The sequence below is a fragment of the Populus trichocarpa genome, chromosome 3 (genome assembly GCF_000002775.5).
Source record: "Populus trichocarpa isolate Nisqually-1 chromosome 3, P.trichocarpa_v4.1, whole genome shotgun sequence".
Taxonomy (NCBI): domain Eukaryota; kingdom Viridiplantae; phylum Streptophyta; class Magnoliopsida; order Malpighiales; family Salicaceae; genus Populus; species Populus trichocarpa.
The window spans coordinates 16,542,750-16,557,490 of record NC_037287.2 but is presented as its reverse complement, the minus strand read 5'-3'; the positions used below and the strand labels follow the sequence as shown (position 1 = coordinate 16,557,490).

The following is a 14,741-nucleotide window of genomic DNA, read 5'->3' as shown; positions in this document are numbered from 1 at the left end:
ACACACTGAATCATAGGAGAAATTGAATTCTCCTTAGTTAAATTTTATTGAATGCAAACATGTACAGAGACTAGTTTTATACTTTATAGAGAAAATTACTAAAAACATCTTGTAGTTTGAGCTTGAGCGGGCGAACGCTTTGCATATCAACTTTTTTAAAATTACACTTGGTATCTTTACTCAACACTGCCTTATCAAAAAGTTAAAAACAACCTTATATATTAATAAAGAAAATTACTAAAAACATTATGCAGTTTAAGCACATGAACACTTTACATACAAATTAACTTTCAAAAATATCATTGTATATTAATAATTAATCCACCATTATGCCATTGTAATTGCACATCTCTCTCTGCCCCTCTCCTGATCGCCATTTACCCTTGAACCCTAGCCACCATTGTTCTCCTTCAACTCCGAGCCACCAACATTCACGCTTAACCCACACCCACCACTGTTTTCTCTCAATCTTAAGCCACCATTTTTTTTCCTTCACAACATGTTGCTCATCGAAATTATTTCTAATTTGATAGATGAATTAAAATGTAATTTATATATATATATATATAAAAGAAGTTGATATTCAAAGTGTTTGCATGCTCAAACTATATATGGGATGTTTTTAATAACCCTCCCTTTCATTTATAAGGACAAATTAAGCACAAAAAGTCATAACATGTACTAAATAGCAAACATATAATATTTTTAACGTATTTGGACAATCACTAATGATCATAAATTGAAATTAAATTAATTAATCATACAAGCAATATGATGTGAAGTTAGTATGCAAAGTATTTACATGTTCAAACTACAAAATGTTTCTACTTGTTATTGTCACATCAGGTATGGATAAACTAGATTAATTTTTTTACATATAAATGTTTATGATATCAAATGTAGTAAAACTGCACAACAAAAAACTCATTTACCATAAATAACTTCTATCGAAAAGAAAAATTACGATAAATAAAAAAAACTTAATTTATAATCTAAAAACTTTAAATGAAATTTGATATTATAAACTATTCTAAAACTTTTTTTGATTTTTTTCAAAATTAACCACTTGTTTTATTATCATTGTTAGAATTGTAAAACAATATTATATATTTGCAATGCATATGGTAAAAAAAAAAAAAAACTATTGCTGTAAAAGATTTGCGTTAAACAATTTGTATGATTATATCTAAACAAATTCTAGATGTATAAATTATAAAAATGATGGATTTGTTTTTCCAAAAATAGCGGGCCATGGAATATTGTGGTTAAAAAATAAGTACGTTAATTTGGAAGTCAGTAGATCAAATATTATGAAGATCAATTATACACATTATTAGCATTTTTATTTCAAATTTTATTACTACAAGGACACGTGCACGAAATGTTTTTATTTATCTCCCGCGTTGACTATTTCTCTCCCACCTCTGCCGTCTCTTGTTTCGCCTCCTTCCATTGATCTCCCTCTAGAAGCTCAATTATTGGAGTGAGAAGGGACATCGCCAGTTATCGAGGGATCGGATCAGATTAGGTTAAAATAGTCGTGCGGCACGGTGAGGTTTTCGCGTGATCACTCCTCGTGCCATCCTCTTTATAAATCAAACCTTGTTTAATTTGATCTGCAGATAGCATAACACTCAATGGATCCTCGTGGTTTGGCACCATACTCCTGCCCTGAGGCCAGTACCGTAAATAGTAAGTATACATCATCGCTTATTGCTTATCCTCTAGTGTAAATTTTATCATTGGTGTATGCGCATGTTCTTCCTTTCTTTTCTTTTGTGTTTTGGTATGTGTGTTTTGTTTGTCCTAGATCGATGTAATAAGCTAGGTTCCTCTAATTGCAACATCCATGAGAGGAAATCATCTCAAATTTTGACGGTTGGTTCTCAAAAAAGTGGCCGGTTTTCTGTCAGTACCGATGAATTTTGATAAAAGAGGTTCGGGACATATCCATGAGTAATGAATCTATTAACTCATGAATTGTCCACCTCTCTTTAAGCCCATGTTATTTCAATCTCTCTTTGATTATACTTGTTAGCACAAGGTGAAAGTCATATTCCTGGAAGATCACAAGAACAGAAAGGAAAGAAGAGAAAAAATGATTTTGGGAAGCATGGCAAGGGTTTTAAGGTAAAGAACACACTACTCTTTCTCTCTTACCTGAAGCTGAAATAAAACCCCGGAGAAAATTAAAAAGCAACTGTGGTTTTTTTTTGTTCTTGTTCTTGTTCTTGTCTTGCAGAAAAGGAAAGAAGGGGTGAAGCAAGTCTTGAACAGTCTTGCTAAACAACTTCCACAGTTGAGCAACAAAATAGAAAACCAAGAAAAACTCGTGGATAAAATATTATTGCATCAAATGACGGTGCATCTCTTTCTCCTAGTTAGATTGTTAACATATTTTTTATCTACTGATGATTTTAAAATAAGAATTTATCATTTACGCGTCTAAAACCTAATAATCAATGACTAATTGGCGTTTGGTTTTCTGTGTGATATTCTATATTATTTATGATCTTGCAGCTTGGATCTGAAGTATTTGAGCTGCTTAAGGAGGAATCTGCAATCTTATGTCCAGATTCCAATAATTGGGAAACTAAAAAACTTTCTGACATCATCTTGCCATTGAAACATCGCAGCAAGATGCTTGACAAACGAATTCAACTTTTGTGTGAGATGATGGTGCTGAAATGATAATCTTCATGTTATCTTTGGACATTTATATATGCTTCTATAGACATTTGTGCAGTTCGATTCTAAAACTGCAGAGCTTATGTACGTCATATTTATGGTTTAATGAAGAGATGTTCTGTGAGTTTCACTGTGCTCTATATATTTATCCATCTCCCAACAAGTCAGGAATTAAGTATGCATATTTTTTCATGCTTCATGAAGAGTTTGATAAAGGTGAAATCTTGTGGCAGGTTCTCTGAGGGTTATCTTGTAATCGTATTTGGATTCTGGTTTTTATAGTAAGGTAAGCTCCTTCTTGTATATAGAAACTAAAAAACAGAAAGAAAGACAAAAACAATAGGTTAGGGTAATTAAGAGTGATGGACGCACTGTTAATCTCAATTGTTCTTGTGGTCAAGTATAAAAATAAAAGCATGAAACAAACAAAATTGAGATCAGTGAAGAAATGCTCGAAATAATCTTAAGGAAAAGATTTTTGAAGAAGACAAGTAATGTCTTTGGTTTGTAGTTGGTGGCATGTGACAACCAGGCGTCTGAGATAATGGCGGTGATTTGAGATAATGGCGGCGGTTTGAAGAAAAGATTTTTGAAGAAGACAAATGTTTACGGTGTGCCTTACAAATAAAAAAAAAACAAACAAGCTTTTCTACCTAATTCATGGACAGTAAACATAAAAGTTCAGCATTTTTTGGTGTTAAATAATTAATACCCAATGAAATTTAAAGGTTTCTTTCATGCACCATCATCTCAAAAGACAAAACACATTTCTAAATCTTGATTAATTCTTCATTTATATATATTTTTTCATCAAAGAAATATATCAAATCTAGATCACAACTAAATCATAAAAAAAACAAGTTTTAGTTTTTTTTCATTAATTATTTTCTAATAAAAAAACCCACATTTATACCTCTAGTTTTTTTTTTTCCATATTTTAAAATGAAAGGCATGCAAAACTTGGATTAAACACAACTAAACCCTAAGAAAACCCGAACTTTGAGTTTCCATCCATGTTTCTTTTTTTTCTAAAACAAATACACACACATTTGGCCATTATTTCTTTTTTCATATCTTGTGGTTAAAATATACAACATCCAGATTAAACCCAACTAAAATCTAAAACAACATTTTTATTTTCCATTCATGCATTTGTCTTCCAAGAAACACAAAACACATAGTTAGTCCTATTTTTTTTTTGGTAATCAATGACATAGAATATCTAGATTAACCCAACTATAACCTAAAAACATATTTTTTAGTTTCCATTCATGCATTTATCCTTTCAAGATAGAATAAAAAAACACATTTAAAGAACCATTTAATTTGCATAAAAATCCTAAAGAAAGAAAAAGAAGAAAAAGGGGTTGTGACTTATCTCAAAGATGATTCTAACTAAGTGGGAGGTGTTGTAGTGGCCTTAGTGGCAATAATGATGGAAAGGTATTTCACGCGGTTTTCTCTCTCTAGATTAGGGTTTATTTTTTCTCTTTGGTTTTTGCTTTATTTTTAAAATGAAAATGCGTCATTTTGGTGCAAAAAAAAATCAGTTTTGAAAGTCAAGTCCCTCACATTTTCCCCGCATTCAATTTTAGTCTTTGATTTTCCAATTGTTTCAATTTTGATTGATTTTTCCTTTAATCTTAATTTTATCTTCAATTTTTTCTCTAATTGAATTAATAGGATCCCTTAATTTCAACATCTTTTTCATTTTGGCCATTTTGCCCTTAATATGATTTTTTCTATTCCTTTGCACCTGTGATTGAATTAAAAGGATCCTATAATTTCAACACCTTTTCTATTTTAGTATTTGATCTTTTAATTCTTTTATTTTTGATCAAATTGACTCTAAATTTAAAATTTTCTCTTCCATTAAGCGCTTGATTGAATTAATAGGCCCTTCAAAATTTTCCACAACTTTCATTATGGTCCTTGGCCATCCAATCCGTGCAATTATGACCAATTTCAGCCCATTTTCCCTAATTTTTCTTCAATTATACCTTTAATTGTGTGCACACATTACTTTTTGACCAAGTGTAATTTAAATTTTTACTTGATTATGATCCAAACTATATTTTATTTTCTAAACCTTTTTCTTCAAAGATTTTTCTTTGGAAATTTTTTTTTTCTGACTATTTTTTTCTTTGAAAATGAATTTTTTTAAAAATATTTTGAAGACAATTTTTCATAAAGTTTTGAAGGGGGTAAAAATTGATTATGAGAAAACTTTATGGTTTCGAGTTAGAATTATTATCGTTAAATCAATTTTTTTTGTTAGAAAGTTTTGTTTTAATAAAACTAGGGAACTTTTAAAAACTTTTTTCCTAAAACCACCAAGGGATTTATTGCCATAAAAAAAAAACTAAGAGGCATCAATAAAACATTGTGTGAGGGGTTTCATTAAAGATTCATACAATGAAACCAATTTTTTTGTCCGCTGGATTTATTTTTCATTTTTGTTCCCTGATTGTTTTTAAAAAATTTATTCCTTTATCATTGTCTTTATTTGAAATTGGTCTTGGTGATTTGTTTTTTTATACTTGCATATAGAGATCTCGCGGTGTTGAGAAAATATTTTATCGTTCGTTTAATTCCTGGTTTGGAAAAATAATATTCAGTTTCATTGATTTAAAAGAATTAGAGTTTAGGGATTGGATTTGAAGCTTAAACAAATATTTAGTCGTTTTTTTTCGAAAATCAAGGACTGATTTGCACAAGTAAGGGAAGAGTTCATGTTTTTTTTTTCAATAACTTTACTATTTTTTTATTTAATCCTTTCACATTGTTTTTATTTGGAATTTGAATTTATAATTTATTTTGGTTGCCTAAATATAAAGATCCTGTAATACTGAAAAAAATTTACAATTCTCAGTTAATGCTCAGTTTGGCAAAAAAAATTGTTGACATGAAATAATTAAGGTTTAAAGGATCAAAATTGAAACTAAAACAAATATGGTGGCCTCAAGTCAACAATCAAGTCAACTTGATTGGCGTGTACATTACATGGGCCAATATGTGGAGGACCAGTGCTTGCGGTTCCGTCTAGTAGTAAAACATTAGCTTATTACTTGGTGGTGTTGGAAGTAGCTCGGAGAGAGCTTTCAAGAGAGGTTGTGTGTGTCGGTGGAGGAGCAATGATGGGGCTTTAGTGATATATTTTCTTCTCTTTCCTCTTTTCTCTCTTCTTTCCTCAAGATTCGTGCTAGCCTGATCAAAATTAAAAGGTGTCTTGTCATTTTTTTATGTCAAAGTTAATTATTATTATTTTTTGCTTTGGGTGCTTTTTAAAAATTGATTTTTTTTTTTAATTTCAACCTTTGATATTGGGTTGCTAAGGAATTGAGCTTTTTGATTTTTTTTACCGGGTGATTTCAGTCTCATGACCCGAGTCCTGAGTTTAAAAGATTAGCCCAGATTGATATTAATATTTTTTAGATCCTATTTTACATTGATTTTTTTTTAATTTCATCATTTAACATTGAGTTTGTTGAAAATTGGACTTTGTCTTCTCTTCACTTTTCTTTGTATATAATTATCATGATCTCATGACCTAGATTGCAGGTTTGGTGAGTTAACACAGGTTGACTTGAGTCTATTTTTTAGATCACTTTTGTAAGAATGAATATTTTTTCGATTTCAACTTTTAATATTGTTTGGTTTGAAAATTAGGCTTAATAATTTTACCTGTTTTTTCTTCTATTAGGTTATCATGTCTGCATGATCTGGGTCACAAAGTTCGGTAGACTTATCTAGGTGTGTTGGGTTTTAGGTCCTTTTTGTTAATTTTTATTTTTTAGCTTCGCCCTTCTATATTTGGATTTGGCTATCTTATTTTTTTTTATTTGCTTTCTATAAGATTATCTCAGTTTCATAACTTTATTTATGAATTTAACATGTTAACCCGGGTATATTTTTTTATCATTTTTTTTCTATTTAGTCCTTTAACATCGAGTTGTTCAAGAATTGAGCCTCACAATTTTTTTTCTTCTGGCAAGTTATTTTTAATTTTACGCGTGATTTGATTTTTATTAGAAAATAACTCAAGTTAATTCATAATTACTGAATTAATTAAAATTAATTATTTTTATTAAAATAATAATATTTTTTAAATTTCTTGAAATTGATTTAATGAAACTTGAATAGAGTAATCAAATTACAAGCCCACCCAACCAAGTTAATTGAAATTGAATTTGTTTGAGCCAATGTCAGGTTTAAAAACTGAGGCCACCCCTCGCGAGTAGCGATATCGTCACAGACGGTGTACGGCAGAGGGTCTCACGTAGTAACAGAGACAGGTACCAAAATCCAAATACATTATAAATCCCCTTTTATTTTAAGTTGCGCCAAAAAGGAAAAATAAAAAAAAAAACTTTTCCTCTAGAGGGAAACCAAGAGAAAGAGGCAGCGAGAAAATGCCAGTGGCTAGACCAGAGTCATCCGATTCAAGGACAAGGATCATCGCTCACGTTGACTTGGATTGCTTCTACGTTCAAGGTTTTCTATTCGTTTATTTATTAAAATAGACTCTCTCTCTCTCTCTCACTCACTTTCTGCATTTGTGTTCATTGAATTATGTGATGTTTGTGCCTACCTGTGATTTGCCATTGTTATTATTTTTTTAATGTTTTGGAAACTGGGTCATGCTTAGAATTTCCGAAATGAACCCTTGCAATGCGCAATTGGATTTTGTTTTTACTTTGTATAGGGTATCATGTTGCTAAATGGAGATGGTTTTTTTTTTTTTTGGAAATGCATCCCCTTTTTGTTTAATTTTTTCTCTTTTTTTTAAAAAATGTAGTGGAGCAGCGTAAGCAGCCCGAGTTGAGGGGCTTACCTACAGCTGTGGTGCAGTACAATGAGTGGAAAGGTGGGGCTTTGATTGCAGTTAGTTACGAGGCTCGTAAACTTGGAGTCAATCGGTAATTATAATCTCCCAGTTTACTGTTTTCGTTGATGACTAGTCATTTCGAGGATGGCTGCATAAGAATCTGATATAATAGATTGATTTTAGTCACATGAGAGGTGACGATGCAAAAGAAGTTTGCCCACAAATTCACCTGGTTCAAGTGCCTGTAGCTAGAGGTAAAGCTGACCTGAACACTTACCGCAATGCAGGTTCTGAGGTAATGTGGGATTTTGCTTTCTTATTTGTGCGAAGATTGAAGTTAATAACATGCATTCATGATGTGCTATTGTTGGATTTTTATTGAATCCTGCAGGTGGTGTCTATTCTGGCAAGAAAGGGTCGATGTGAGAGGGCTTCAATTGATGAAGTTTATCTTGACCTTACTGATTCAGCGGAGGCTATGCTGAGAGAAACTCCTCCAGAGAGCTTGGAATCAATAAATGAGGAATCTCGCAAATCACACATTTTGGGGCTTAAAAGTGAGGTATGAGTCAATCCTTTTGTATCTTTTGCCATTATGTTATGGTAGGTAATTTACATGTAAGTTTGAAAGTTGATTTATGAGGCAAGTACCAATTCTTACTGTTTGGGATAAAAATAAATTTTGGAAATTTGAAGATGGCATACTGGGTCTTCTGTTAGCTTTATCTTCTTCAAAAAGCTTAAAATTGCCGTTCTCCAATGCCCTTTTAACATCAATTCTGCACTCTAGCTTACAATGTTTTGTACTTCTGAATGACTGAATCTCTGTGTTTGCTTGAATGGGTTACCACCCTCTATTTGATATATAAAAACCTCAATCTTTTAAGTCTGGAAAAGAATATTTAACTTAGAACTCTGTTTTGGCTTAGTGTTCTTGTATTTTTAAGTCTCTCTCTCTCTGTCATCTTCTCATTTTCAATGATTAACTGTTATGTTGGATTTGAGATTGAGATCAGGATGCAAATGATGCCCAAGAAAATGTGAGCAAGTGGTTACGTAGGAGTGATGCCAATCACCAAGACAAGTTACTAGCTTGTGGGGCCCTCATCGTGTCAGAACTTAGGATGGAAGTCTTAAAGGAAACCCAATTTACATGTTCTGCTGGCATTGCTCATAACAAGGTTGAAAAATGCTGATTTTATATTGTTATTTTTGTTTTCTTGTATATTGAATATGATCTTGCATTCATTCATTATATTTATGAATGAGTGGAATGTGATGTCTATGGTTTATATATAAATTTTTGTAGATGCTAGCCAAACTTGTAAGTGGCATGAATAAACCTGCGCAACAAACTGTTGTTCCCTCCTCATCTGTAAAAGGTTTGCTCGAATCATTGCCAATAAAGAAAATGTAAGGCTTTTTTGTTCCATTTATTTTCAAATTATGACAGGCTTCCTATTTGTGTTCTATTATTCTTCTTGAACTTCTTAAATTAAATATAATATTTTTGTTTGCTATAGGAAACAGCTTGGAGGGAAGCTGGGGACTTCATTGCAGACTGACCTGGGTGTGAGCACTGTTGGAGACCTCCTGCAGTTTTCAGAGGAAAAGCTACAGGAACGTTTTGGCATAAATACAGGGTAAATATAGATTAAAATACAAGGAATACGGAAGCTTTAATTTCTTAGATTGAAGAACTATTCTGTTGAAAAGCTTTCTATGGTATTTGCACACAAATTTGAAAATGGTTAAAATCCTGCAATGATTGTTGCTTCCAGAAGGCTTAAAATGTGTTTCTATTCCCAAATTTATACTGTATCATTTTTTAGCTTCAAACATGTACTTTTCAAATATTGTTGTACTCCCAGTGTTCTAAACCTGTTTGGTTTTTTTGGCCATCCATGTCTTAAATGGTTTGTTATTCTTGATGTTGGATCAATCTTGTGGAAATATCCTTAAGCTTTACATATAACAGCTTGTTCCCATTACCATTTTTTTCAAACAATTGCAAGACACTGCTGCTAATTCTTTTTTTTTTTTCACATGAACACCAGTACATGGTTGTGGAGCATTGCGAGAGGAATCAATGGGGAAGAAGTTCAGGGCCGCCTTCTCCCTAAGAGCCATGGTGCTGGGAAGTCATTTCCTGGTCCTCGTGCTTTGAAGACAATTGCTTCCGTATGAGTTTATTCTTAACCAATTGAAACAATTTTGTGCATGATGCTGCATGTTGTTGATCATCTCTGTGAGCTCATTGGCCCAGTGTCTCACATATATTTCATGAAGATTTCTCTGTTCTACGAAGAGAAGACAGGATAACAGGAAAAGTTGTTTCCCACTTATGTTTCTCTAATGAGACATACTTTTTCAACAAAGTGCACAAAATTTCTGGTGCTATGAAATCATAATTGTGTCAAACAATAACACTTATTTAGAAAGGAAGCTTATTCTCTTCATTTGATTTTTTAAATACTGATTCTTTGGGATCTGCATAATCTAATTCTAATTGATAGTTGTTTGTTTTTATTCCAGTCAAGTATTTTTCAACGCACTAAGCTTAACAAAGAAGGTAATCCAATTAAATATCTATCATTTCCTTGCTTGAATATCTCAGGTTCAACACTGGCTGAATCAACTTTGTGATGAGCTTAATGAACGTATTTGCTGTGATTTGGACCAAAACAAGCGAATTGCACACACTTTTACTGTTTATGCTAGCGCATACAAGGTGCTTATTTCCTTTCTGATCTGTTTTCCAACTATCTTGTCTATTATGTGCAAAAGTTACCATGTTTTTGTCCTTAATGTTATTACCTGCAGTCTTGCGACTCGGAATCATATAAAAAATTCCCTTCAAAATCTTGTCCATTGAGATATGGGACTGCCAAGATTCAAGAGGATGCATTTAATCTATTTCAAGCTGGATTACGTGAATATATAGGTTCACACGGAGTCAAAACACTAGGTCATCATCACAACGGATGGGGAATAACTTCTCTTTCTGTTTCAGCAAGTAAAATTGTTGCTATACCATCTGTAAGTTTGATGTTTATTTGTCTCTAAGCTTGATCTCATGTGTTTTCTGTGCATCTAAAAGTGATTTTAGGTTTTTCTTTTTAAAAATCCATTCAAGGAATTTATCCTCTTCAAATCAAATCATGCAAAGAGGCTTCCTATGCTAGGAAAAGAATCTTTTCTGGAGTTTTCATACAATGGTTCCATGTTCTGTTTCTCCCTTCATTTTTATCTGTGCAATGTAACATGTATCCTTTGTGCATCTACTATAATTTGCTGCTAGATGATTATTAATCAGAGAGTGAGTTAGAGACTTTGTTTAAGAGAAAAAGAGAATATTTGAAGCATCTGTTTAGATAAGAAAATTGAGATCTTTGAAATTCTGTAGGATCCAGTCAGTTTTCTTTATTTGGATGACTTTGCAAACAGTTTAATTTAATCAAGCAACATTATGGTTGAGATTCATAGAAGTATCTAGTGGAAAAGGCATGATAAAAATAAAGTCTGTGCTGTAGTGGACATGGTGGTGGTGGAAGGAATGGCTGTAGCAGGGGTGATTCAGTATCAGTTAATGGGGTTGGCTGGTTGCGCAATGGGTAGTAAAACCGATGTGTAAAGTTATCGTTGGTGCCCCATTGATAGTGGTAACTGTCGTTGTTGTTGGTGGTGTAATGTTGCAATATGGTGGTAGAAAATACTGAAGACGTTAATGACTGTATAAATATAATAAATTCAGCATTACTGGAGGAAAGTGCTTCATAATTATATGCTTGGCAACTTTTAAATGAACTTTTAAGTCTCATCCTTACAAGGAATTTAAGGGAGAGAGTTGGTTACACTTCTCTTAAATTCATTAGTTAATCTAATAGAGAAATTTTTGTTGGGAATTCCCAACCTCATCCTTGCTTCTCTGTTGTTCCTTCAACTATGTCATCCAAAAGCAACCTTAAGTAAATGGATTTTAACTCATTAATACTCTTCATCTTTTAGGGAACAGGTTCGATCACAAAATACTTTCATGGACAGTATACATCACCCTCTTCAAAGGAAACAAAGGATAGCTTTGTCAAAGAAGCCATGCCATTATCACCGTCAGGTGATTTCAGCTTGACACATTTCAGTTGTGCCTCTTTTATATTCTTTCATTTTCTAATATTTCCCAACCAACTCAGGCAGTGAAAGCTATTCGGAGCTGGAACCAACTGATCAGCTGCAACCTGAGAATAATGTACCGTGTTTGGGTCTACAAGAACAGAAAAGAATTCCATGGAAAGATCAGGTTTTAGTGAAATTTATTTCTTTATGTAAAGAAAATAACTTTTAGAATTGCAATTGTAGATTTCTTATACACAAGAATACTAATTTGATTTAGATATTTTTTTTAGCAAATACTCTATTGTAAACTTTTGGTCTTTCTTGATTGTGATGAAGTTTAAAGTGGAAATGATTAACCCAGGAACCAATTTTGTACCGTTCATTTCCATGAAAGCTTTTTAATCCAATTTTGGTGTCTTCTATTTAATATTGATGTGAACTTTTTATTTTAATGCTTTAGACTTGGAATAAAAAGCATGTATTTACACATTTAATTTTGTAAATCTCTTTTCTTTGGCCTTAAATTTAACTATAGCTAGTGCAAAGTGAAGCCTTTCTGTTTTTATGGTATATTTTCCAATGTTACTTTTCAAAATACAACCCTTGGTTGTCTGGAATTGAACATCATGAAATACGGTTCCAACACCAATTCTATCCTTGAGAGAAGCTCCATAGCCATCTACTATTTGACCAATTTAATTGAGATTGAAATGAGATATCAAAGAAATAGATTAGTTTTTGTATTGCGTATGTTGTTATTCTCTATGTTTATTTTTTGGCAGTATGATATTCTTCACATAGAATGCACTTACTATATGTGCTTGAGAGCTTATAATTGGGCTAGGATGTTAATTCCTTGCATGCTCATTTTGTAATTTGTTTCCCATGTATTATCCGAGTGTCTTCAATTACCATGATTCATACTGTGCTTCAATTATACATGATTCATCTCTTTGCAGGATTCATCTTGTTCTTCAACAGTGCAGACAAAGGATGGTAGTGGCAAGGGAGCCTCACCATCATCACCCTCAGGTGTTGTATTCAAGTATTGCTCTTCCTAGTATACTAATGCTTTTGAATTTCCTTTTCCCGTTGTGATCAATCTGGTGTTTGTCTAGGAAGTGGATGTTGCTCACTTGTAAACCAAACCGGCTCTCAGGGAGCCTCCAGGGTTGATTCTACCATGCCTACTTTGGAACGACATAAAAGGAAAATAAAACCTTCTGATAAGGTACATGTTTTCACTTTTCCTATCTCCTCACTGATTATTACCTATGAAAACATACAAAAAATTCACTGTAGTGATTATTGCTTTTTCATTGTTCCTCGAAACCACCGCTAGCTTTTGCTGGTTGAAACTTTTTGTTTGTGGACAAAATGATCATTATCAATTTATTACAACAACAAAGCCTCAATCCCCAACTAGTTGGCATTGATTATATGATCATTTGCACCATTCAGCTCAATCATAAACCAAATCTGCCTCAATATTGAAAGGTTTCAGATTCTTTGATGCCACTTCCATCCATGTTATCTTAGGTGTTTCACTTCCCTGTTTCCCATTACTATCAATTTATTCCCACAAAAAATTGATTGGATGTTATGGAAGCATGCAGATGTCAAATTTGTTTGTCTTTAATAAACTATTTTTTTTTATATGAACAAGCCTTTAATTTCAGCCCTTTGCTTGGTGCAGTGTTAAAAGTTATCAGCTTACAACTAGAAAGTTGTGTTCTACTTTTCACCTTATGCCTAGATGCTGAAGGGTAGGGTAGATAATCCCCTTTTAGTTAGCCAGGATGTAAAGTCCAAATTGTAAATTAAGTTTCTGGAAGTGATGGACAGTTTCTTTTAGTGTTATCCTTTACTTCCATGATTGGTTTTGTTTAAAAATTCTTTGTTTCTGAATTTAAAACAGAGTAAATAATTATAGTCAAAGTGGAATTAAGTCACAAGAAAGAAAGAAAGAAAAGATTAATTTTAATCTTATTAATAGGGTGCTAAATAACAATCTTGTGGAGAAAAGGAAGTTTGGTGCTGCTAATAATAATCTCATCTGACGCCATCACATTCTGCTGTGAATTTTGTTACATTTGATTTGTTTTTTAGAGTTGCTTGGATGACTTGGTGGGATAAGAATATGTTATTATAGCCTTGCTGCTCAAGTGTATACTGTAAGAATTGGCAGTTGGATCTGGGCCATATGATTCACTCTATAGTTAAACTTGCACAAGACTAGCCTGTGCTTGCAAAATAGGTGCATATGCATTTTCTCCGGGTTTTTTTTTGCCTGTCATATTTCCCAGTCAGGGTTTCCCCCCTTTAGCTTGCCTTTTTATTGTTTTGGAGCAGGGAACAATTTTGAAATTCTTGAAGAGCTACAATCTCTCGGGCTCCACACCGATGCAGGAGAATGTTGAAATGGTTAAAGGTACTAAAACGTGATCTTGGTGTCCTACTTTTACTTTCTATATTAAGGCACTCTTATCGATAGTTCCATTTTCTAGGCTCTCAATCTCCAAGTTGCAGCAGCTTGGAAGTGAATCAAGCTGAGCTGCCAAGACGGAGTCTTGCAGAATGTAGTACGAATGATGGCAGCAATAATTTGGATCAAAATGCACAAAGGGCATGGAATTACAAGATCGACGAGATTGATCACTCTATTGTTAATGAGTTGCCATCAGAAATCCAAGATGAAATTCGGGTCTGGCTCCAGGCTCGTCAGCAACCTAGTATGGTTAAACGTCCTAGTATAATTAAACGAGGTTCTATTGCCCATTATTTCTCCCCAGACAGAAATACATAGCACAATCTCAGGCGACATCGTCCTGTATATAGGTGTTATGTATATGATTTACGCATTATATTATAATTAAAAAAAAAGCATCATTAACCCTGATTCAAAGCATGTGTAGTCGCAATCACATTGATTTGAGATTAATTGCAAGATAGCCTTGAGTTAGAGCTGACGCTTAGGTTTCTGGACGTAAATTATCCCGATTTAGATTAAGTGGTTTTTTGTATTTGCCCACTTGCCTGGAAGACTTGTGGATTATGTAGCTTGTATGTATTAATCTAGAAAAGAAATAAAATCTCTTAGTTGTTAATTTTA

The 14,741-nt window shown here is 33.0% G+C and overlaps 2 protein-coding genes across 12 annotated transcripts; both read left to right on the top strand.

Moving 5' to 3' along the window:
* Nucleotides 1–1,372: 1,372 nt before the first annotated feature.
* Nucleotides 1,373–14,741, top strand: LOC7465359 (DNA polymerase eta). Of its 11 annotated transcripts, none has more exons than XR_008058744.1 (20): nucleotides 1,373–1,692; nucleotides 2,922–2,974; nucleotides 6,898–6,983; nucleotides 7,070–7,182; nucleotides 7,487–7,607; nucleotides 7,700–7,811; nucleotides 7,908–8,078; nucleotides 8,533–8,697; nucleotides 8,826–8,929; nucleotides 9,040–9,159; nucleotides 9,574–9,697; nucleotides 10,134–10,247; nucleotides 10,340–10,555; nucleotides 11,525–11,630; nucleotides 11,711–11,813; nucleotides 12,589–12,674; nucleotides 12,748–12,860; nucleotides 13,739–13,886; nucleotides 13,982–14,060; nucleotides 14,137–14,245. XR_008058744.1 is itself a non-coding variant. In XM_052451376.1 (20 exons), the coding sequence occupies exons 5-20, from the start codon at nucleotides 7,101–7,103 to the stop codon at nucleotides 14,433–14,435; spliced, it is 2,115 nt and encodes a 704-aa protein (XP_052307336.1). In that variant the 5' UTR covers nucleotides 1,376–1,550; nucleotides 1,623–1,692; nucleotides 2,922–2,974; nucleotides 6,898–6,983; nucleotides 7,070–7,100; the 3' UTR covers nucleotides 14,436–14,741. The 11 variants fall into 11 exon arrangements, 5 of the variants coding, with proteins under 5 accessions (XP_052307336.1, XP_024453355.2, XP_052307334.1 ...); XR_008058749.1 differs by having other exon boundaries at nucleotides 1,375–1,692; nucleotides 12,589–12,661; XR_008058745.1 differs by having other exon boundaries at nucleotides 1,376–1,692; nucleotides 11,707–11,813; nucleotides 12,589–12,661.
* Nucleotides 1,692–2,812, top strand: LOC7465361 (uncharacterized). Its single transcript, XM_024597595.2, has 4 exons — nucleotides 1,692–1,937; nucleotides 2,039–2,130; nucleotides 2,243–2,362; nucleotides 2,521–2,812. The coding sequence occupies exons 1-4, from the start codon at nucleotides 1,919–1,921 to the stop codon at nucleotides 2,689–2,691; spliced, it is 402 nt and encodes a 133-aa protein (XP_024453363.1). The 5' UTR covers nucleotides 1,692–1,918; the 3' UTR covers nucleotides 2,692–2,812.

Coding starts and splice junctions, on each gene's coding strand:
- LOC7465361 (XM_024597595.2), top strand. Junction 2,131..2,242: donor AGCATGGCAAGGGTTTTAAG/GTAAAGAACACA, acceptor CTTGTCTTGCAG/AAAAGGAAAGAAGGGGTGAA. Junction 2,363..2,520: donor TATTATTGCATCAAATGACG/GTGCATCTCTTT, acceptor ATGATCTTGCAG/CTTGGATCTGAAGTATTTGA.
- LOC7465359 (XM_052451376.1), top strand. CDS start 7,101: ATGCCAGTGGCTAGACCAGAGTCATCCGATTCAAGGACAAGGATCATC. Junction 7,812..7,907: donor ACCGCAATGCAGGTTCTGAG/GTAATGTGGGAT, acceptor TGAATCCTGCAG/GTGGTGTCTATTCTGGCAAG. Junction 10,556..11,524: donor AAATTGTTGCTATACCATCT/GTAAGTTTGATG, acceptor TTCATCTTTTAG/GGAACAGGTTCGATCACAAA.